General features: G+C 34.6%; 1 protein-coding gene across 1 annotated transcript; it reads left to right on the top strand.

Moving 5' to 3' along the window:
- The first annotated feature begins 595 nt into the window (after window positions 1-595).
- Window positions 596-23147, top strand: LOC144970563 (CD151 antigen-like). Its single transcript, XM_078910332.1, has 9 exons — window positions 596-665; window positions 2540-2768; window positions 4404-4604; window positions 8288-8362; window positions 12951-13070; window positions 17798-17888; window positions 18844-18995; window positions 21008-21091; window positions 22425-23147. Exons 2-9 carry the CDS (start codon window positions 2598-2600, stop codon window positions 22479-22481), a joined length of 951 nt encoding a protein of 316 aa, XP_078766458.1. The 5' UTR covers window positions 596-665; window positions 2540-2597; the 3' UTR covers window positions 22482-23147.

Below are 23147 nucleotides of genomic sequence, written 5' to 3' on the forward strand. Positions count from 1 at the left end.
CTATAATATTTGGTCTTCGACTATCACGAAACACTCTTTTTCAAACTTGAAATTGAACATGATCTTGACAATTATACAGTACTCGACTACCAGTTGATTATTGAGCAGTAAAGTTAGGTGCCCCAAACGTAAACAAAGGTCGAGAAGCACGTGGCAAACCACATGGTCCTGTCTTGACAGCTCACGTTCCAATGTAAATAATAGAAAAAAATAACCTTTAAAATTTGGCTGTTAGGTGGCAAAAGAAACACATATTCATAAATACTCGATCATGCATCAAATAATGTCTAGATATGGATATTTTATGGAACAAAAGGTAAAATTTTCTAAAATTTATCAAAAGTTACAGTCTATCTATTTTTAGACCAGAGCAAATTACTGCGCTGGTGTGAACAAAACGAGAATTATTCGGAGCCTGATTTTCATAATAATTTAGCCTTATATTATTATTTCTGCAACTGTTAGATTTTATGTAAACATATTTTCAATACTGAAAGTGTATTGCCTACAACTCAAACTACAAAATTGGGAGACCTATATTGTGCGTAAATTATTCCGGTCCCTAACGGAAGTCACTAGCAACTTGTTATTGTTTACGTTTGGGGCAGCAAACTTTACTGTTCTTAGTTTATAAATGGCTCCGTCGACAAGGAAAGAAACATCTTGTTAGTAAACACATTGATTTATTCAATTTATCTTGATGTTTATGAAAATGTTATCATAATCTAGGCGTCGTATAGAACCATTTTAACAGCAACTTCTTTGCTCATGATATTTTTGCCCTTTTGATGGTTATTCACTGTGAATGAATCTGAAAATTGGAACTGGGTGCTGACAAAAAAAGACCAAAAGTGCCAAGGCCAAGAGATCGGATCGACTTTGACTTTGACGTTGACACTTCGCCGACCAGTCGACTATCCATCTGACGTGCTTTGCACAGTCAGTATGGATTCCATTGAAATGAATTGCTAATTATCTGTTATTATAATTAATCTTATTAAATTTGTCAGGACCGAGGGCCCAAATTTAAATATCTAGGTCTAGTGGTTTATCTCCGCACATCATCATCACAATTCCGCATTGTTCAATTTGTTTAATGAATTTAATGACTCACCACAACCACTACATCATCATCCCTACCACCACAACTACTACAACTACCACCACATCATCATCCCTACCACCACCACTACTACAACCACCACCAAATCACCTACCACCACTATTACTACAGCCACCACCACACTAAGACAACTACAACCACCACCACATCATCATCCCTACCACCACCATTGCTACAACCACATATTGTAATTACACTTTCAACTTTTGAAATTCCTCCTAGTGGTGTCAGAAATTGCTGCGAGACACATTATTTTGGATTACATTACATCTCAGTAAATTTTTATAAAATTCAAACTTGTAGGATATCGTCGCATGGCTGGGTCTTGATCTATGTGCTGAAAATTTTTCTCTTATTTTGTGACCAGTCATTCTCACCCCTGATTTGTATTAATTCCACTTCGTTTTGATTATAATACTAATACTACTGTGCATAAACTGAAACTGGCAATAATTTTGCAGTCTTTGTGCGTGAGATTTAGATTATTATTATTAGGTTTAAATCAAATTTGATTCAACAAAACTACAGTTAACTAACTCACTCAAATTCAGTTCTCAGTAAATCCTCCCTTCCTAACTAAAACTGCCAGAACATGGTTGGGAAGTAATCCAAAACCAATCCCTTATCAATTTAAAAATAAGTAGAAGCTTGTTTTGTATCCTTTAATTTGAATGACACAGAAATTGGATTCAGTAGTCTGATGTCACGCCGCCCGTCAATGGCAGCCATCTTGCTTCTAAACAAAGAAAATCATTACTTTTTATTCTTCATTCTGGCTAGAACTTTTCATATGCCTTGTGATCACAATGTGTAAAAGTCAAAACATGATCAAATTAATGTTTTTTTCCCTCTGGATACGGTTTTATGCTCGCCGGGGAAATATTTCATACGGGCGTCTGCCATTGTTCCGATAGTTTAGAGCCAGTGTTACTAAGTTACCATGCGTCATAAGGAAGGAAGTGACGTTACGACTGTTGAAGCGTATTAGTCACTTAGGTCCTTCTTACATATTGCCAAAGTGACCAAAACGAAAAATAGGCCAAAAATAAAGTTTCAAAAAATGACTTTTAGTTTCCTTACACAATGAGCTAATTGGTGGCCACTGAACTGGAGTTATCGATGTGCCTCTCTTAATGACTTTTTTGAATATGAAAGGAAATGTCTTTGCTCAAGAGTTTAATATAAAATCTCAAAGAAAAAGAGGAAATATCCTGAAGCAATCATGACCTCAGAAAGTTGGTTTTGCCTTCTACTTCTATAACATTAGATTAGTCTCAGTCCTTTATGGCCTTCTACTTCTATAACATTAGATAAGTCTCAGTCTAACATGTCTTCGGGACTCTTTTGTTGTTGAACATTTTCTTTTTAAATTAATAGATAAGTACCAGTTTTAATCCATAACGATTTATTTTACAGGACATAATTATTGACATGGATCCAATTGACTACCTTTTAAGGACCAGGCTACAATGAAATGCGACTAACTCGCAGACTTTTATGGAGGCTTAGTAGTCAAGACAGCACAAGCAGTGAAGGAATCATGGCTTATGAATTGTATGATCTCGATGATGACCCCAAGCCACTTAACCCATCAGTTATACGAAGCATTCGTTTTGCTCTCCTTATTTTCCTGCTTATTGTTTTGGTAAGGAAATGTAAATTCTATGACTTGCATTTTCATTTTATTTTATGTGCACATTTTTTTTTTGCAAGTGTCTTTAATTCTTGATCACTATTTCAATTCTAATCATTTCTGTTTGATTGTTTTAATTTTTTTAAAAATAATTTTAGTCTAGGGATTTTTTTGTCATTTTTTAAATTTTTTTTTTTTTGTCACTTGTTATAAAATTCAAATTTGATACAGTGCAACTCCTGGATAACGACATCACCGAAAAATTATGTTATTATCCAGGGTGTTATTATTCCTATATTTTCAAAATGATGGGAAAAGGGGGCGTGGTAACCTATGAATATGATGATGCAGTGCGTGGACCAGTGCCGATGATAATTACGTCAGAATGTGTACTTTTCCATTCACCAACAATAATAGTGTCAACTGAAGCAGACTCGCCACAGACAATGCTGTTCCACTCTTTAAATCTAGCTAGCCATCCATTCCTCAATTGAAAATCAGCCACTTCAAGTTTGTCTACAACAGTGATGATAATCTTCCCATACTTTGCAACAATTCCCTTCTTTGTCATCATCTTTTTGTCCATATCTTTTCTTTTCGTGATCGGGATAGACATTTTTATTCTTGATTCCTTCTTGATTCAGCAGAAAGTGCCTGCTCCTCTCACTTTTCTGAAATACTCAATGTTTCCATAGATGGTTCCTTTGTGACCTCTTGTTGATATGCTGTCAAGCTATTGACGTAGATGCCCTTTTTAACTATTATCTTATAGTATGAGCCTTCAGTTCTTCAATCAACATACAGTGCATACACTTTTGATAATTTCGTCAGTTATCGTATATTTTATTAGAACTACTTGACTAAACATTTAAGTTTAAGAAAATTTAAAATAAAGTATAGTTTGGTCCTAAAATCAACCGCTGACTGTGAACTGTAGACCCCTAGTCACCTCAAATACTTACCTATCACCTGGAGTAAACAGCCCACAGATCCTCAGCATCACTCACAACTTTAACTCAGATGATTGAAAAAATGCATCGTGTTGTCAGGTTTTGCGATGCAATTCCTTTATCAGTGTGTCAAAATGTTGTGAGAAATACTCACTAACTGGGCCTGACCTATTTGTGTGTTTGACATGTACTAAGGGTATCTCAGACCTTTTCATACAGGAAATAAATAGTCAAGGGGACGAAACAGGATAAATGGCAGGAAATATTCTGATTGTTCAATGCTTAGTAACGGGTGAACCACCAATTGTCTCAGTGTTGCATGCTTGTGTTGGGTATAAACTTTCACCGATAAACTTTCATGGTATTGACCTCATGACCTCTAGAAGTTGTAAGATGATGGATAGTACAATTGATGTCACTTCTTTAGATTGGTAGAAAGTGTCAATTGTAGAGTGTCTTTCTCATGGCCAGGCAGAGGTGCCATAAAAGTCAGGTCCTGGGTTCAATTCCCCATCACTGCAAGTTTAACTCTCTGTTGTCTTCTGCCACTTCTCTACATATTTTATTTCTTGTTATTATGCATTTATTATTATTATTATTATTATTATTATTATTATTATTATTATTTATTATTATTATTATTATTATTATTATTATTATTGCACATTTTTCTTTTGTCTTGTTTCTTTTTGTATAGGTGGGGGCTATATCTATTTTTGGAATTGGTATATGGACTTTGGAGGCTGAATATGGCAACAAGCAGATTTCGGATCTCATTGGAGCACAGCTTTATAAAGTTGATTCCTACCTGATGATCATTGGAGGAGCTTGCATTGTTGTTGTCACACTTATTGGGATTCTTGGTGTCATGAAAGGCTACAGATGCCTCCTGGGATTGGTAATCTTTTGTTGTTGTTCTTTTGGGGGTTTTTTTTGTTATTTAGTCAGTGCAGATATTACTATATTACTTTCACAAGCTCAACTTTATTTTATATGGTCAAACATGGAAATAAAATCTTTGAAGCCTACTGTAATGTGGTATTTAAGGTGGAGTTTAAATTTTAAAATTTTAGAAAGATTTATGTAATCATTCTCCACACCACATGAGCGCTTTACATAGGTTGTCAGTTCCAGTACTCACAGAATCGCCCTATTAATTAAAATTTAAATTATAGAGGTCTGCAAATCTTATGATTTCCCCGTTACATATTACATGGAGTTATTTAACAGCAATGATTATTGGCTCGTAAAGCTGTCTAAGGATGTAACCTTCACAATACAATAAGTAATGAATTAACAAGTTCAAGTCCCACTTATAATTTACATTAAAGTAAGTCAGATTTATTCTGTTTTAAATGGTATGGTACGTATTTACATTTTATAATGTTTTATATTTTTAATGTTTATGATTCATCATTGGGCACTAACAAGGGATAAAACAAAACCCACAATATTTTTTTAATTATAATTTTAACTTGGTAGCAGCTGAGGCCCTTAGTCGAACTGGCGGTCTCTCTGCTTCAGGTTGTAGGGGTGTCGTTTGATGTAAAGTGTGAGGTTGGCCAGCTCTTCCTATGGTCAAACCAGAAAAGGATGGAAATCTGGTTTGATATAAATATATACAGGCCGTCAGATTTCTCCCTGTTAATCACAGGGTGTCCAGCGAGGTCGGATAAGTGGGATAAAGTCGGATTTTTTACCTTAAGGTCAGATTGGTAGGAAAAAGTCGGATAATTGCACCCGAGGTCGAATTTTTTGCAGTGTCAAGCATTTTCCTCAAAACCACAAAATCACCATTATGTCATGTCATATTTTGACACCTGTGCTCAGTCTCTTGAAATTGGTGACGGTCCCGTTTTTATGACGTCGGGCCAGACAGAATGGCACCAGGTTTCACAATTGACACAGTAGACCAGTGGTGTTCTTTGATTAGCTGGTTGAAGGGGAAGGGAGGGACAAATGGATTTTTTTTCTCCGTTGTAGGTACCTATTGCCTTTTTAATACCCCCCCCCTCTCTCTCTCTCTCTCTCTCTCTCTCTCTCTCTCTCTCTCTCTCTCTCTCTCTCTCCCTCTCTCTCTCTCTCTCTCTCTCTCTCTCTCTCTCTCTCTCTCTCGTTATACAGAGATAATAATATATTATTAGAATAAAGCAATTGTGATTGGCTTAATTTACTCTTCTTTCTTTTTACCTAAGGACTAGGGCTTTAAATTTGAGATTCTTGGTTTGTATTTAAGCTGAATAACCACTATGTTTCGGTAACAAAGATACTGTAGCCTGCTTTATGAAGTAAAAATCAAAACAAAACAACACTTTCTGGCCTTTTATTTGAATAGCATTATAGGCCTTTTACATATGGAAAGGACAATTCATTACATGTTTACAAAAAGTAAATTTATGTCTAATAATAAGAATGGATTTATACTACTTATAGTAATATATTAAATAATACTAATACAAAACTATGTTCCTGTTATTTTTACACTTTGCTTGTGTTTGATCTATAGACGGAGACATTTTTCTCCTTTTTGACAAATTTTTGAATAAAAAACACTCACCAAAACCACTACATCAACATCTCTACCACCACTACTATTACAACCACCACCACCACATCATGATCCCTACCACCACCACTACTACTACAAATAACACCACATCATCCCTACCACCACTACTACTACAACTACCACCACATCATCATTCCTACTACAACCACCACCACACAATAATCTCTAAGACCACCACTACTACAACCACCACCACATCATCAACCCTACTACAATCACCACCACATTATCATCCCTACCACCACTACCACATCATCCCTACCACCACTCCTACTACAACCACCACCACACCATCATCACTAGCACCACTACTACTACAAATAACACCACATCATCCCTACCACCACTACTACTACAACCACCACCACATCATAAACCCTACTACCACTACTACAACCACCACCACATCATCATTCCTACCACCACTACTACTACAACAACCACCACATCATCATTCCTACCACAGCTACTACAACCACCACCACACAATCATCCATACAACCACTACTACTACTACAATCACTACTACCACATCATCCCTATCACCACTACTACTACAACCATCACATAATCATGCCTACTACAACCACCAAATGTTTAAATTACACTTTCAACTTTTGAAATTCCACCGAGTCGTATCAGAAATTGCTGCAAGACAAACTTTGGATCGCATCTCAGTAAATTTGAGTGAAATTCAAATTTAGAGGTTATGGTCGCATGGATGGGTCATGATCTTCACGATGAAAAATTTCCTCCTTTTTTGTGACCAGCCATTCTCACCCCTGCTTTTAAATTGCTTGGTAGGATTTTTTGGGGGGGAGGTAGGATTTTTAAGTCTGATAATCTGCTGGACACCCTGTAATCATCTTTGACCTGTCTTCCGGACTGGAGTGACCTCAGACTGGGATATAATATATATAATAATAAACATAATTGTATTTATATGCTAATGTCCAGCTAGCATGAAATAAACAAATGATAGGTACTCTGGCCTCAAGAAGTTCTGGTCTGCGGTAGAAAAACAAACTAGTGAGACCATGGTAAAAGTATGTAGAAAAAAAAGGCTGTCGATACAGACTATAGATTAGAAAGAAATTTAAGAAAGTTAACAAAATGTAATCCACGCACCCTTTGTTTACGAATAATATCACAACACTGAACTGGATAAAACACGTCTGTTCTTGACGATATTTTTGTTGGAGAGAATGTCTTTTGAGTTGCAGGTTTGTATAAGGCTATGAGTCTTTGTTGTCCCATATGATTCGTTGTTTTGAAGATAGGGTGGTGGGCGTGTCTGCCAGGTGTTCGCACTTAATTTTCGTTGTCCGATATTTGCGGAGTTTGAGCAAGTTCTCATAGAGGTGTGCAGTTTGTATCTTCGTCACTTGGGGCTTTAATTGCTTATCGTTATTTCCCCTTGTGACACCTACGATGGATTAAATTTCAAATATTGTTGTGTAAATGTCAAAAAAATAATTTTTTAAAGTTGAATAAAATCATTTTTATCACATTCATTTAAAAAGTATTTTATGTTTAACTCAATCTCCAATTTGTTCTTCAAGTGGAAATCTGATAACCCATATCTTTGTCTTTGACAATTGAGCTAATTGAGCTTGAGTTTAGATTTAATTTCCTCCTTGTTTTTGACTTAAGGGAGACAACTTATTATAGTTGAGGGCATGTAGGCGGAACAACAGAAATTGTTCTAATCATTATTAGATTCTGTAGACGGCCTCCATTATCAGGGCAAATCTATCAAAGCTACACATGTCTATTGTGATAGATTTAAGAATAGCTATACACAGATTCCCTTCGTTTATTAGTCTAGAATTTTACCTTCTATTTTATATTGAATTCAAAATTACAATTAATAAACATCTGACCCATCACAATTTACAGACCAATTGCTCAAATTAAACAGCTTAATTTAAGATCTTTTGAAAAGAGAAATAACCCAGAATGCTTTCATGTCATTGCTAGAGCTCACATCATGACTTTTTCTCTCTTTCCAGCACCTTGGATTACTGGCATTTATGTCCGTCATGCTATTTGTTGCTGGTATTCTAGCCTATGTCCTAGTAAGCGAGGTAAGGAAATCGTCATGTTTTTAAAATCAATCAATGGATCAATTTTTTTCATTTAAAAAAAAAGTCATTTACCTTTAAACCTTATTAATTGAGCTTTATATAGCGCAATATCCACTAAATGTGCTCAAAGCACTTTACAAGAGGTCCCTGGACAGCAGCAACATTTAACATGTAGGACGGGACACGAGGCCTGTTAGGCGACATTACAATTTTTCGGACAAAGACAACGCTGTTAACGGCCAGGTACTCATTTTACACCTGAGTACGGTGAGAGAATGTGAGTAAAGAGCCTTTCCCAAGGACTCAACTATGCGCCGAGCGCGAGGCTCGAACCTAGGACCTTCCGATCCGAAAGCGAGTGTCATACCACTAGACCACATAGCCGCACCTGATAGCTTAGTTGAATGACCACTTTCCTCACAACTGAAGGGATTAATGTTTGTTCCATGTACAGTCTAGGTTTGTTTGGGGTAGTGTTTGGACTTCTCCATTCACCCAGCAGTGATTAGATCACTGGGTTTGCTACATCTGGTGGTAAGGACTTAGCAAAACTGGGTGGGGATCCTGACCTCCCTTAGTGGACAGAGAGGTACATGCTGTGTCTTCTATCCCCCCATACCCGTTTTTCAATTGTTTCCTGTCGTTGTCTTGGAATGAAATTACTTAGTTTTGTCCTGACCCTGGCCGGAGTTCCTTGGCTGGGAGGGAAACAGTTGAATGTATAGTTATAGTTTTTGGAGATGATATTTTTTTCATTGTAAATCATCTCTCTGATATTTATTGTATTATGTTTAGTTTACATATTATATTATATGATTTGTAAACATTTGAGTGTATTCCTCTTAGTTGGGACCTGTGCTTGTGTCTGGATGAGACTTTTAGGTGATCTCAAACTAAATACTTTGACGGTGTGCTCTTGGAATCTACATCTGTTCCCTATTTTACCAATTCCCCTTTGTCTCACCTTTTCGTTATGTGCTTTAATTGTAATTCTAGAACTTTTTACTATCCCATTTTCTTCCTTTTTACGGGCGCTGATATGACCTTAATGTGTTGCAAGCGCCATGGAAGCATGGGAGAAGACATGGCTTATGAACTTCAATTTGAGCATATGCAACATTCTGACAATATCAAACAAACAAAAAAAAAAACACCTGTAAACTTTGAATTCACCTTCATGGTCAGTAATTAGATAATGTCAACACACTGGCCACTAAGAGAGAGAGAGAGAGCAAGTTGCATTGTGTCATAGCCTTCTTGAAGTTATAGCCTGAAAATTACTCCCCAAAAATTAATCAAGATTCAAAGACCCGTTTTACAGCGCTTTGATAACGTTTAGTGGATAGTGCGCTTAATAAAAGCTCACATCTTTTCTTTTTTTTTTTTTAAGTAATAAAAAACGAAGACGACCACGAAAAAAAAGGTTGATTACTGTGAGTGGTGTGAGCACCTCTAACCAGGGTTGCCAGTTTTTTTTCAGGACAACTTGCCAAATATGTGACAAAAACTTGCCAAATGCTTCGAAAACTTGCCAAACCTTTCAAAATAGGGATTTTCGTTACACGTACTCATAATAGTGAAATATTACACTTGTTAATTCTAGAATAAACAAAATGCTGGCTTACCTGGTGTTGACCACTATTACTTATAAAACACCAAAGAAATATCAAACTCGAAGCCACATTAATTAGGCCTAACAGTTTCACTTTCAGTTTCAAAACCTGTCAAAGAATTAAGACTGGAACTGGAAAGGCTGAAGCCAGATTTGTGTTTGTTGTAGCCAAATAATAAAATTTATGTGAGAACGAAATCACAAAACGAACATGCAAATACTGGGAATTGAAATGTAAGATTTGACACGCTCTTTCTTTCTAATTATGTATAATAAAAATATATAGATATTATATTAATTTTCTCTGTCCCAAAAAATGCCAAAAAAGTGCCAACTTGCCAACCGATTTGCTTTCCTGCCAATCACAATAAAAAAAGTGCCAAATTTGGACAATTTGGCACTAAAAATGCCAAACTGGCAACCCTGCCTCTAACAACTCACTTTTCATTTTTTAAAACTTGTGACCACCATCTTGTAATGTGACATAAATATTTGGTCAGTCTTAGGCATAACCTTCTTCAGTGCTTGCTTGACCCGAAATAACCAGACCCACAATGTGTGAGTATTTATCACAATACTGTTTGTTGACACGCTGATCAAGGAATTGCATTACCATGTGACACCTGAGAGTGTCATGCTTATTTTTCAATTGCTTGTGACAAGCACCAGATAGCCATGGACTTGGGCTATAGTTTTACGAAGGGTTACGCGTGTGAAGACAAGTGCCTCATCCCCCCTCTCCATTTTTACCGCTTCCCTCACATCCTACCATGTCATCCCACGTGCCATATTGTTTTGTTTTTCTAAGCGAGTGAATGATATTCACTTTTTTTGCGAACAAAAAGGCATGAATCTACGAGACCAGGATGTGCCAACATTGAGATCATATTATAGGAGGATGGAAATTGACATCACTCAAGTTCTGCGTTTTTTGCCATATTTATGAGTAGTTCTCACTAATTGTATCAACAAGACTATAAACGTTTTGGGTTACATATAGTTTTGTGTGTTGGCACATTATGAGCATCTGGCGGATGTTATGAGTAGTTTAACTAAGCGCATTAAACAGTAGGCTACATCACAGTTTGTGTCTCTTGTCTTACAGCCGTGTTCACAAGTTCGTCGAAACACAGATTCTACTAACTTTTCCGACTGCCCCGTGTAGTTCGTTGAATGCGTGTTGCACTGAAATTCTTTTAGTTAGGTACTGCTTAATTCATGAAAAATTTAGTGGTCTTTTAGATGTTTTTATGACTGGAACTAACTTCTATGTCATGGCACAAGACCGAAGGGATAGAGCTCAGGTGGTCGCTGGTTCGGATAAGTAAGTAAGTAAGTAAGTATGACTGGAAATTTTGTCAGCAAATTAAAAAAAATTGTGAGTAGGAATTGAGTGTAAAAACGCTTTACTTCTGATAAATTAAAAGAAGTCGCCCTGTGCTCCCTCTGTTCTATCTGTCACCGCCTTTGGTTATTGCAGGCTTGCTAACTTGTATGAATTTGCCCATTTTGAAGAGATATTTTATCATGTCCAAAATATGCAAATACCATCTCAAAATGGCTTTATTTATATCGGGCTGGTTTAGTTTAACGAAAATTGATTTTGAAGCAAAAAATAGAAGACTCAGATAAAGTTTGCTTTACTGTACTGTATAGTCCAGTGAAAAAGGCTACAATTTCATTTGCATGTGTGATCGTTTTGATTTTCAAGTAACTTTTTAACAGATTTACCCTGACATCACACTATATTGAGAGGATGGGTCACTTATTATGAGAAAATTTACATCTTTAATTACATTTTGTCACCATTCTCAGTTGTAAAATCAGTACCTACCTGTAGCAGCGTTGTCTCTGTTGAAAATAGAAATTATGATTGCAGTTGCCATGTGTCACCCCTCCCTATATGTTAAGGACTGCTGTTGGCTTGGACCTCTCGTAAAATACTTTGAACATATCTAATGTAAAACTCACATAGGTCTCATATATTGCAAGTAATCATTTTTAATCTTTCAAATATTTACTACTTCCCTTACTTTCAATGCAAAAAAGGTAACCTTCATTCATCCATTTTTAAAAAATTGCATTGATTGTGTCTTCATTAACGATAATTGACAAAATAATTGTAAACATAAAATGTCCAATTTCAGCACACACAACAACAAAAAATGTAGTTTAATATACCTCTCTCTACCATTCTATAAGTTTGAATCAGAAAATGTCGGAATAAATAACGCTACCATATTATCTTTATATACCCCATAAATTCCTTTAATCTTTCTGTCATAATTTGACATAACCCTTTTCTTACATTTTAGAAATTTAAATGACCTTCAATGTGTCAAATATTCTTAAGCCCAGACTTCAGTTGTAAGACTTTATGACAAGATGGGGGGGGGGGGGGGTTCATTTCAATCAAGTACTTTAAGTTTTTGGTCCAAATTGTAAAAAGGCATTCTATTTCTATCAATGAACAAGTGTACTGCAAATCAATGATCTACACGCTTTTTCCCCATTTTCTTCCATGTCACTACAAATAATCGAGGTGCCTATTTGATTACATCGAGACATGATTATATAATCCATCAACGAAACTCTTCTCTTGCTTCTGCATTAATTGATTACCTTATACATTCCCCCCCCCCCCCCCTCCAATAGGATTCAATAGTCGTAGCATCACTTCCTTCCTAATGACGCATGGTAACTTAGTAACACTGGCTCTAACCTATCGGAACAATGGCGGACGCCCTTACGAAATATTTCTCCGACGAGCATAAAAGTGTATCCAGAGGAGAAAAACATTATAAATATGATCTTGTTTTGACTTTTATACATTCTGGTCACAAGGCATATGAAAGGTTCTAGCCAGTTTGAAGAATAAAAAGTAATGATTTTCTTTGTTTAGAACCAAGATGGCCGCCGTTGCCGGGTGGCGTGACATCAGACTATTGAATCGTATTTCATTTTGTTTATGTACAGTTGGAAGACAAAGTGAGAGACAAAATGGAGGATGCAGTCGTGGATCGTTATGGTTACGATTTGAAAACAAGTTCAACCAACCGTGTAGTGACAAGAGCCTGGGACGATGTACAGAAATCCGTGAGTATTTGAACTTTTGTCCTTTTTCAACAAGTGATTTGATTTTTTTTTCAAAGCTTTATTTCATGTCAGTTATGAAGTCTATAATCATATGCGAATCCTTTGGGTCTGATCCATGGCGTACTAAAAGAGTCAAGGCTTCGGCGCACGCGTATCGAGCCGAGTTGGTTAAGGCCATTGACTAGCGCTGTGTAGTGTGCAGGTAGTGTGTTAGTCTAGTGTTGGTGAGAATTACTAAAGACCGGTATGCAATGGGCAGTGATGTAAGAGGCGAGTTGTAATTATTTATCTCATTAAACGTGTCGGAGGGATGATTTACTAATAAATAGTCTATATTATATTCAAATTAAAAATCATGACGTGATGGCAAGTTAAGCTTTGTATAGAAATAGGCGTACACAAAACTTTATTTGAGATGGACTAAAAATACAACAACGAGAGAGGGAGAGAGAGAGAGAGAGAGAGAGAGAGAGAGAGAGAGAGAGAGAGAAAGAGGGAGAAGAGAAAGAGAGAAGAGAAGAGAAAGAGAGAGAGAGAGAGAGAGAGAGAGAGAGAGACCTTTGGGGGATTTTGTTTCTTTTTAACAGTAGTGGGCAGTTTGATAGTCAACACTGAACTTTGATGAGTAACAACGAACATAGTTTTGTGGAAAAGAAGCACCTCAATGTGATGGTGGTGATGGTAGTAGTAGTAGTAGTAGTAGTAGTAGTAGTAGTAGTAGTAGTAGTAGTAGTAGTAGTAGCAGTAGTAGTAGTAGCAGTAGTAGTAGTGTTAAAGAGGAAATGATGAAGATAGTTGTGATAATTTTATAGTGAGCAAAAAAATTTATAACGGGAAGAAAAATGTTGGAGAGGGAAGGGGGTAGGTCATACAATGAAAAAGATATTATGTTTGGGAGATAATAAAAGATTGGGGAAGGGACAAATGATGATGGTGATGACAATGATGATAATGATATGTGGTGTCAATGATGATGATGAAGATTGCATCTTACCTTAAATGCGGTGTTAAACAAGCAACAGTGGCGATGTTTTAGTTGGTTACATTGATGTTGATGATAATTTGGCTACTTTTCTTGTTGCTTTACTCTTATTCTCTGATGGAAATGCTAGGCAGTGTCTCTTTAAAATTATACGCTTCAAGAGTTTGAATAACACTAGAGATGCACCGATAGGCGAACTCTGCATTAAGAGAATGGCATGGAACTAGCGAGACTAAAAACTTTTTCCTCGTAAATAAACATTTCACCATAATACAAAATAATGTTCTTGCAAGCTTTCCATGCTGATCTTGAGCTTTGCCGAATACCTCCCCTCCTAAAATGTAAATAAATTGTAATAATAAGTTGTATCAAAAAATGAAAGGTCATACTTTTAAATATTACCTGTCTGATCACACCAGATTCAATTTGTATATGCCTGTAACCACAATATTCTATTCTTAAATCGATTCTATACATGAGCATTGGGCATCCCAGTAATAGGCACTGTAACATAATTACTGTATTATGAAAAGATATTAGATAAATATGGTTTAATGAGATTTACAAGAAATTTAAAGTATGACCTTTATTTTAAGACTTACTGTAAACCTGATTGCAATGATTCTGAAATATTTGTCTCTTTAATATTCAAAGCTCCTTCTAGTTTTATCTGATACTTCCTTACTGTCTTAAACAGAATTTTAGATTATGCCATATTAATATTAAATTATGTCATCAACATTTCAATACTCTACGATTTTATTTTACACTTTTAGATAGGTAAATGTAACCCTGTGACGGACACAATGGCCAGGGTGAATCTATGAAAATGTATTACATATAAATGGTCAAATGGTTATTTATTGTGTTATATTTACTTAATTATTTATTTGTTTATCGTTTCAATTCGGAAAAGTAAGCCCTTGTACTATTCACTAAATATTTATTAATTTAATTAATACATTTTTTACAACACCAAAAATGTGCATCACTCATGGAGCTGGTATTCCTCATAAATAAACATTACCTCTGTACGTTAATGAAGCTTTGACATAAACTTCATCTGCAATTATAATGCAAGCCCTGCTCCTTTCTTCTTTAGAATTTAAAAAAAGACGAAAAAAGTTTGACATCATCAATGTTCTTTGCTGATCTCATTACTCTTTGAAGTGTTGTTATTGATGGAAGTTGAAGTACCTCTCTCAATTGAGAATACAGATGTCTTGAAACGGCATACCATGAAAATGCTTTGCATAAATCATCCATTGCATATATCCTTTTGTTTTTTGGAAGGTTCATCAGATATATTTGTCTCTCAATAAATTTGAATTTGCCATCCACGGTGTCAATAGATGAGCAAATGAAATTAACTAGCTCCTGGAATTGTGACCAGCATTTGATTTCTTTACAAATAGCAAGGTGCTTTACTTTTTTGACACCTGCGTATGCTTCATAAATAATTCCCTTTATGTTTCCGTGTTTGTCTACACCCAAGGAAGTAAAATGAATTGAAAAAGCATAAATAGGCCTATCTCTCGATTCACTAAGGAAAGAAAAGTTATTGTCTTTTCCCCAAATTAAAGTACCTGAGTAATTTTCTAATTTTTTCTGCAAATCGTCGGGAAATGTAGAGGATTTTAATATGTCTTTCATACGAAATTCTTTCAATTGTTGATCCTCATCAAGAACCCTAGATGCAGCGGTTGATTTTGTTGTTGTTCTACCTTTTGATTGAGGGACACCAGCACACGATGATGGTGCGTCAGGGAAATATGTGGGAGGGTCAGCTGGTACCATAAATTTTCCTGCTTTCTTCATTTTTTAATCCGGAAAATGTTTAGCCATATATTTGGTCACTTGATTAACAGATAATTGGTCAGGCATGGCTTGAACCCATTTCAACTTTTCATTAAGATCAAGAGGAAAGCTGTACACTGGAATTTTTTTCTGTCGCACTAGCATAGCCCGACTTGCAGCCATACGTGCTGCATTACTTTCCCATGATGATGGAATTCTAAGTCAAGTAGTGATTTAGAAAAATGAATAAATAATCCGATAAAGAAATAGTAAACTAAATTCCTGAATGTCAACAATGATAATCACATTTCCACTTAATTAAAAACATAAAATTTAAAAAATCCAGCGAATTGAATGAAGCGAGAGATAATAAAGCAGTTGTGACCAGTGAAGTCGAAACAAAGAATGAAAATGTGATTGCTGACTTCACACGGTACTACACACGGTACCTAAGTACGTATTCAATTTCCACGCTCTGTGTAACGAACACAACGAAACAAAGAATGGCGAAAATTTTATTACTGACTACGCACGGTACCTAATTACATATTCAATAACCCCTCTCTGTGTTACGAACACAACGAAACAAAGAATGGCGAAAATTTGATTGCTGAAGAAACACGGTACCTAATCACGCATTCAATTTCCCCGCCTTGTGTAACGAATACGATAGCCTTAACCCCTAAGGTCAATCATCCTCGTGCTTCGGCCAGTATTATAGTAGGGCTATGGTCTGATCGTGATTTCCAGTCTTTAAGTATCGTATTTCCATTGTACATGTGTTTTGTTTTTTTTTGTTTTTTTTTTTGGCTTAAGAAAGGTTTGATGGATTTAAATGTTCCTAGTCATGAATTCTGTCCTTTTTAATAGAATATTTGTTTGTTTTTTGTTTTTCTGTTTTTTTTGTTTTTGTTTTGTTGTTTGTTTTGGTTTTTTTGGGGGGTTTTTTTGGGAGGGGGGGGGGAGTTGTTTTGTTTTGTTTTGTTTTTTTCCACACTTTTTTTTCTTCAGTCCTTTTGTTTTTAACTTGACCGGGTCAAGGTCATGGGCTAGTTTTAATTTATTGTCCGTTTGTTCTTCTGTGTTTTATATAAATGACTTTGACTCAATTTTATAGGCTACAGTGAGCTTAGTAGTGTAACAATATATTAATAGATGAAATAGCATTTCCATAGGTGCCCAGCACTTCTTAATGGTGTACATTTTTTGTACACTCCAATTAATGACACAAATATTTGTTTAAATAACTAACACAGATTATTTACCATATTCTCTTACATGGAAGAAAGAATTTCAAATGACCCAAGTTTACACAAGGCTTTTACAATTTGAATTTAGTTTGAACCTGAGGAAGACTTAAGGCTGAAACATTGTTTATTTTGTATTGTCCCCTTTTGTATTAGTCTCGCTCACTCACTTTATTTTTCTCTCGATCTGAATTAATTGCCTTTCATGTCGTCAGTGGAGTTAATTTTAGATATGTCTTCTATACAGATTTTAATGGGATAGCATAGTACATATTTTATTGCAGACAAAGTTGGCCAAATTGTGATTTCTTCATCCAGAGTCAGATTTTGGACTAACATTTTAGAGAAAAATTGATGAAAGTATTGTTATTAATCAGAAATAGAGATAGCAAGATTATCTACAGTAAAAGGTGATGGCACATAAATAAGGTGAAAGTAATGCATTATAGAATACTGATTGATGTCACATAAATAAGGTGAAAGTAATGCATTATTGAATACTGATTGATGTCACATAAATAAAGTGAAAGTAATGCATTATAGAGCACTGATTACTTTATCGACATTTTGTTGTTTTTTTGTTGTTGTTTTTTTTTCTTGTTTTTTTTTTCTTTTTTTTTATAGTTTGACCAAAAAAAAAATGCAGATTTGTAAATGATTGCTTGTGGGAGGGCTTTAAATTGTTTTTCAACCTATTTCAGTTTGAGTGTTGTGGTGTATATGGGGGTGAAGACTCTGAGAGTTCGTGGTACATCTACCAAAGAAGCAAATGGTTCACAGAAAAATTAAACAGTAAGTGGTTCACGTTATTATCATTTTATTTTTTTTTTTTTAGACAGCTGCTTTTGATTCTTTTTTTTTTTCTACAATGCTGAATATTAACTCGAGAAAAACGTTTGCCAGTGAATTTGACCTAAATATCTTTATATTAGTTGCTGTCATTGATTTTAATCATTTAGGGACGGGTGTGATTTTACTATAACCAACTCCTTACAACTTTCCCGTCTGCCCTTTCGGGGAAGCATTTCATTTCCAGTCTTATCAATGTTATGAATACTCCATTTTCTAACCATTTCTATCTTCTCATATTCGTATTAGTACTTCTTTGATTAAGGAGAAACTTGAAACACATGTTATAAATTTGAGCATAAATTCTATTTCTTTATCCCCCCCTTATTTTGAACTTCAAGTAGCAACATTTGCAGTTTACTTCTCCCCACCCAGGTTTAAGTAGCAGTATTAGGTCTGGAAAGTTCTTTGTGATTGTCCGGCTTTCTCTCCAAAGAGTAAAAATTTACTTTTTGTCTGTTTAACATAACAGAAATTGGGGTAAAGTTAGGCTTTATTGGCCTTTTCCATTAAAAAAAAAATATTGATGCTAAACAAATTTGGCAAGTTGGAATTTGTATAGAATTGGTTAAACTGTGCAAGTGGTTTTAATGAGTTTCCCGTTTTTTGCTTTCTATTTAACTTTTTAGGATGCATCTCCTCTTTAGAGGATGGCGCTGATTATTCAATTTAATGTCATGTTTTAGCTAAAACCTGAATGGTTCTGCAGTTTTTATGCTGATCTTTTGTTGTTTTTTGGGGGATTTTTTTTCACTTAAAATTGATAATTTATATTGTCCCCAGAGCTTGTGTTTTACACGAGAATGAGCTCTGTATAAATGTGTATTATTATTATTATTATTATTATTATTATTATTATTATTATTATTATTATTATTATTGTTCCATCGCATTTCAGATGGTAGTTATGTCCCAGCCAGTTGCTGTAAGGGATCGGTCAACCTGGATAAGTGTACAGGCTATTCCAACACCAGTGCAGGCCATCCACCACGACAGAAACCACCGATTAATGATGACCCTTCCACACGGGGATACACCTTGTATACTGAGGTCAGTGTGCATGTCTGTGTATGTGTGTGTGTGTGTGTGTGTTTGAATTTGCTTTTTTTTTTTTTAATCATGTTTTGAAATCATATTTAAAAAATTATAATTAGTCGAAGAAACCACTGTTTATTTTCAAAAACATTTTATTAGAATATCTTTTCCGGGCACAGTGCAGTGCATCCTCTTTTATAACTAAATATTAACAATGAAAGTTTTAGTTGTACTCTGTCTAAGCCCTGAATGAGTTTTGTAAAAAACTTACTCTGTTTGCAGTCAAAAAGTTTAAGTCTACTTGATATAAACGTTTGTTTCATGTGTCTATTCTGTGCACTTCCCTTAGCTGTTGTGTCAGCAAATCACGAAGAGGATGCTCTGTGTCATTTATTATGTAATTATTTTGTTAGAAATTCGGATATTCTTGGACTTAGATGCTTTGTGACTGACTTTTGATGTGCAAAAAGTGAATTTCATTGCTTTTGTTTGTTTTTCAGTCTTTTTAATCTCACCAGTAGCCGTTAATTACGCAGCCTTGGAACAGTAAAAATCGATATTTAGAGAATTCGATTACTTTTCATTTCATTCCCCTAATTTTAATTGAATATTAACAACAATTGATATTATAATGACTACAGCAACAAATTGTCTACTTAAAAGGCTAAGTAAAACGTGTGGATATCTGTTTTCACTGTCAAAACAAAAAGTCTAACAAACTCTTGAACAATACCCTTGAACTTCTGTAAAAATGAAAGTATGAAGAGAGTGAAAGTTAAAAAAATGGGACTCTACTTTATAAATTTAACTCAGTAACACTTGTCACAGTTTGGTATTAAGATTCTAGCAATTTATGGTGAAAGACACAAATGAAAGACTATTCTTCAATTTAAAATGGCAATAAAGTTGAAATCTTATGTAGCACTGTAACTTTGAAAAATCATACTCGAAGCACTTTTTTTTTAAATGAGCATTTATGTTGTGTAATATCCACTAAACATGCTCAAAGCACTTTACAAGGGATCCTTAACAAATAGCAACACTTAGGATGATACATGATGCCAGTAAGATGACCTTGCAGTTTTCTTTAACAGCCACAGTGTAAATGTTGCTGCTCGAAGCTCGAAGAAATAAATAATAAAGTGAAGTTGAATGTAAGCTTCAATGTAATTACAAAAACAGATTAAATGAACGTTTCGGGTTAATTCATCTTAACTACGCCACTACCACATCATCTCATTCATCTGTGGTGTTTCAATAATCCTGTTTTGTTGATAAAGGGGAAACCCGAAACATTCATTTGATCTGTTTTTGTAATTAAATTGAAGCTTACATTCAACTTCACGTTATTATTTATTTTAAACAGCCACAACACTGTAGACTGTTAATGGCATGGTACTCATTTTACATTTTAAATAAGGTGAGAAAGTGTGAGTAAAGAGCCTTTTCCAAGTACTCAACTTTGCATCGCTCTGAGTGGGACTCCATTCTGTCCATGAAAAAAAATGGGTTCTTTCAAAATATCTCAGTAAATAAATAGAGTATTTATATAGCGCAATATCCACTAAACGTGCTCAAGGCGCTTTACAAGGGGTCCCTGACCAACAGCAACATTTAACATGTAGGACGGGACATGAGGCCTGTTAGGCGATATTACATTTTTTTTCAGACAGAGACAACGCTGTTAACGGCTAGGTACTCATTTTACACCTGAGTACAGTGAGAGAAAGTGAGTAACAAGTCTTTTCCAAGGGCTCAACTATGCGCTGAGTGAGTCTCGAACCCAAGACCTTCCGGTCCGAAAGCGAGTGTCATCCCACTGGACCACATAGCCGCAGTAAAAATTATTCATTTGTCTTAACTTGATAGATATGACAGAATGTAGCAAGAATCTTGTATTGTCACCAGGTGAAAAACCTCTCTGTGTCTTTGTGGCAAGACTTAAACTTCTGCTTTTATCTTAAGAGAGTTTTACAAGAATTCTAAGAAACTGAAAGTGAAATCCGATTCATTTTTTATTCCATTAGGGTTGTTTTGATGTGCTTGACCCGTACATGAGAAGGACAGGGATTACTATTGGAACAACTGCTTTAGTTGTTGGGATATTTATGGTAAGTGTATTACCATCCCTCTCATTTCAATCAATTTACATACCTGCCGAATCTTACGAATTTTTCGTAATTTTACGAATTTTAGACAAATTTCATGGCCAATTACGAAATTTTATGGAAAATTACGAATTTTTAATTCTTAGTAATACTTAAATAATAATAATAAGAAGAAGAAGAAGAAGAAGAAGAAGAAGAAGAAGAAGAAGAAGAAGAAGAAGAAGAAGAAGAAGAAGAAGAAGAAGAAGAAGAAGAAGAAGAAGAAGAAGAAGGAGAAGAAGAAGAAGAAGAAGAATGATAATAATAATAAGGATAAGAAGAAGAACAACAACTACTACTACTACTACTAATAATAATAATAATAATAATAGTGTAATAATATTGTGGTTGTTCATACACAATTTCAGAAATTACGAATTTCCTTGTCAAATTACTAAAAATTGACATAGAAATTACTAAATTTGAAATTTTCAATTTGGCATGTCTGATTTAATGATAATGAAGTCAATTCCTTGCCTTTCACCTTTTTTGATGCAAATTTAATGTTGTAAAATTTTTATGAATTGTTTTGTAGTTCATTTAATAAAAGGTGAGTGCTTGTGTCACAAAAGTTTCAATAAGTGAAGGTCGTAATATTAATGAAGACTATTTTGAGAAGTTTTACTGTATATTTGAAATAATAATAAAATTTTAAAAAAAAGAAACAAAGCATGATTAGCTTAATTTGATAACTTAGACTTTTTATTTTAAGTGACAGTTCACTAGGGCTAAGCATTATATTCACCTAGTTATGTGCATATTATTGAATATTATTATCATTTATATCAACACGTCTGAACAAAAAAATTCCTATGGATGAATAAAGTATTATTATTATTATTATTAATATTGTTATTATTATTATTATTATTATTATTATTATTATTATTATTATTATTATTATTATTATTATTATTATTATTATTATTATTGAATTTTTTCTCGATAAACTGATTATCTGATTTTGATTTAGTTGTCAGCTTCAAATCTTTATTCTTAAATTTATTTGATTATATACTTTATAATTACTCTAAATGTTTTAAAGGGGATAAATGTAATCTTTTAAATAATTATTCCTTTTAATATTTAGCTTTTTTTTGTTTCTTTACTGAAAATATAGATAACTACCTTCATTGTTATCTTAAAATTTATAAATTTTGCTTCATTTCAATGAAAATTGTTTCTTCATAATATGTTAATTTTTACTTTAGTCTTTGCCATTCATTCATTTGTAGTATTGCATACAATTTTGCTGATACATGATGAATTTATTTTTGTTCCGCTGTTTATTTTTCAGCTGATAGAGCTTGTCTTGTCCATCTGCTTGTACAGAACTCTTCCCGATAAAATGTGATGAAGCAGGATGACAAATACTGATTTAAAGTACATGTTGTTATCAAAAATGAGATTCTAGTGTTTGAATAACCGACTTGAATAAAATCTGTTATTTATTATTTATTATTAATGTTGTATTCTCACTGAAGATGACTAATATGCATAACCTCTCACTGACACTTTTGTGTTTTTCATACCATGAATTGCATTGTTTTCACAATTTCATTCATTTGTTATCTATGCTACAAAAATCTCGCCCATTCCAATCTAATGGTAGATCTCTTGCTAATGGTTTGAAGAGATGACATCACAAATTCCGTTGTGTTTTTTACCTCTACGGTTACTATCAAGGTACAGTAGTCCAAAAGTACAGAAATATTTGGTGATAATATTCTCTTCAAAACAAAGACAGAGAAAAATATTTTTTCAGAATTTTATTTTACCCCTGTCCCAATTCTGCATTGTGCAGGTTTAAAGGTTTTAGTGTACCTTGTGTGTTTTAACCCTCTCCTTACCAGCCATTTTCGGAATTTTCCCCAAAACTTCACACCGACCCAACACAAAAACAGACATATCTAACTCAAACAGAAAAGTAACACGCACATTCTATACATAATATTGTTAGACAATATGAGCTCTGTTACAGAATATCAAGTTTTTGTAGCTATAGAAAAAAAAAAAGAAA

Source organism: Berghia stephanieae, chromosome 1 (assembly GCF_034508935.2).
Source record: "Berghia stephanieae isolate SIO BIC M18660-M18661 chromosome 1, UCSD_Bste_1.3, whole genome shotgun sequence".
In the NCBI taxonomy this organism is placed as follows: Eukaryota; Metazoa; Mollusca; class Gastropoda; order Nudibranchia; family Aeolidiidae; genus Berghia; species Berghia stephanieae.

What these genes read in the sequence shown, in the direction of transcription:
- LOC144970563 (XM_078910332.1), top strand. Translation starts at nt 2,598, where the DNA reads ATGCGACTAACTCGCAGACTTTTATGGAGGCTTAGTAGTCAAGACAGC. An exon ending in GGGACGATGTACAGAAATCC is followed by an intron (nt 13,071 to 17,797) that starts GTGAGTATTTGA and finishes AACCTATTTCAG; the next exon opens with TTTGAGTGTTGTGGTGTATA. An exon ending in GATACACCTTGTATACTGAG is followed by an intron (nt 18,996 to 21,007) that starts GTCAGTGTGCAT and finishes TTATTCCATTAG; the next exon opens with GGTTGTTTTGATGTGCTTGA.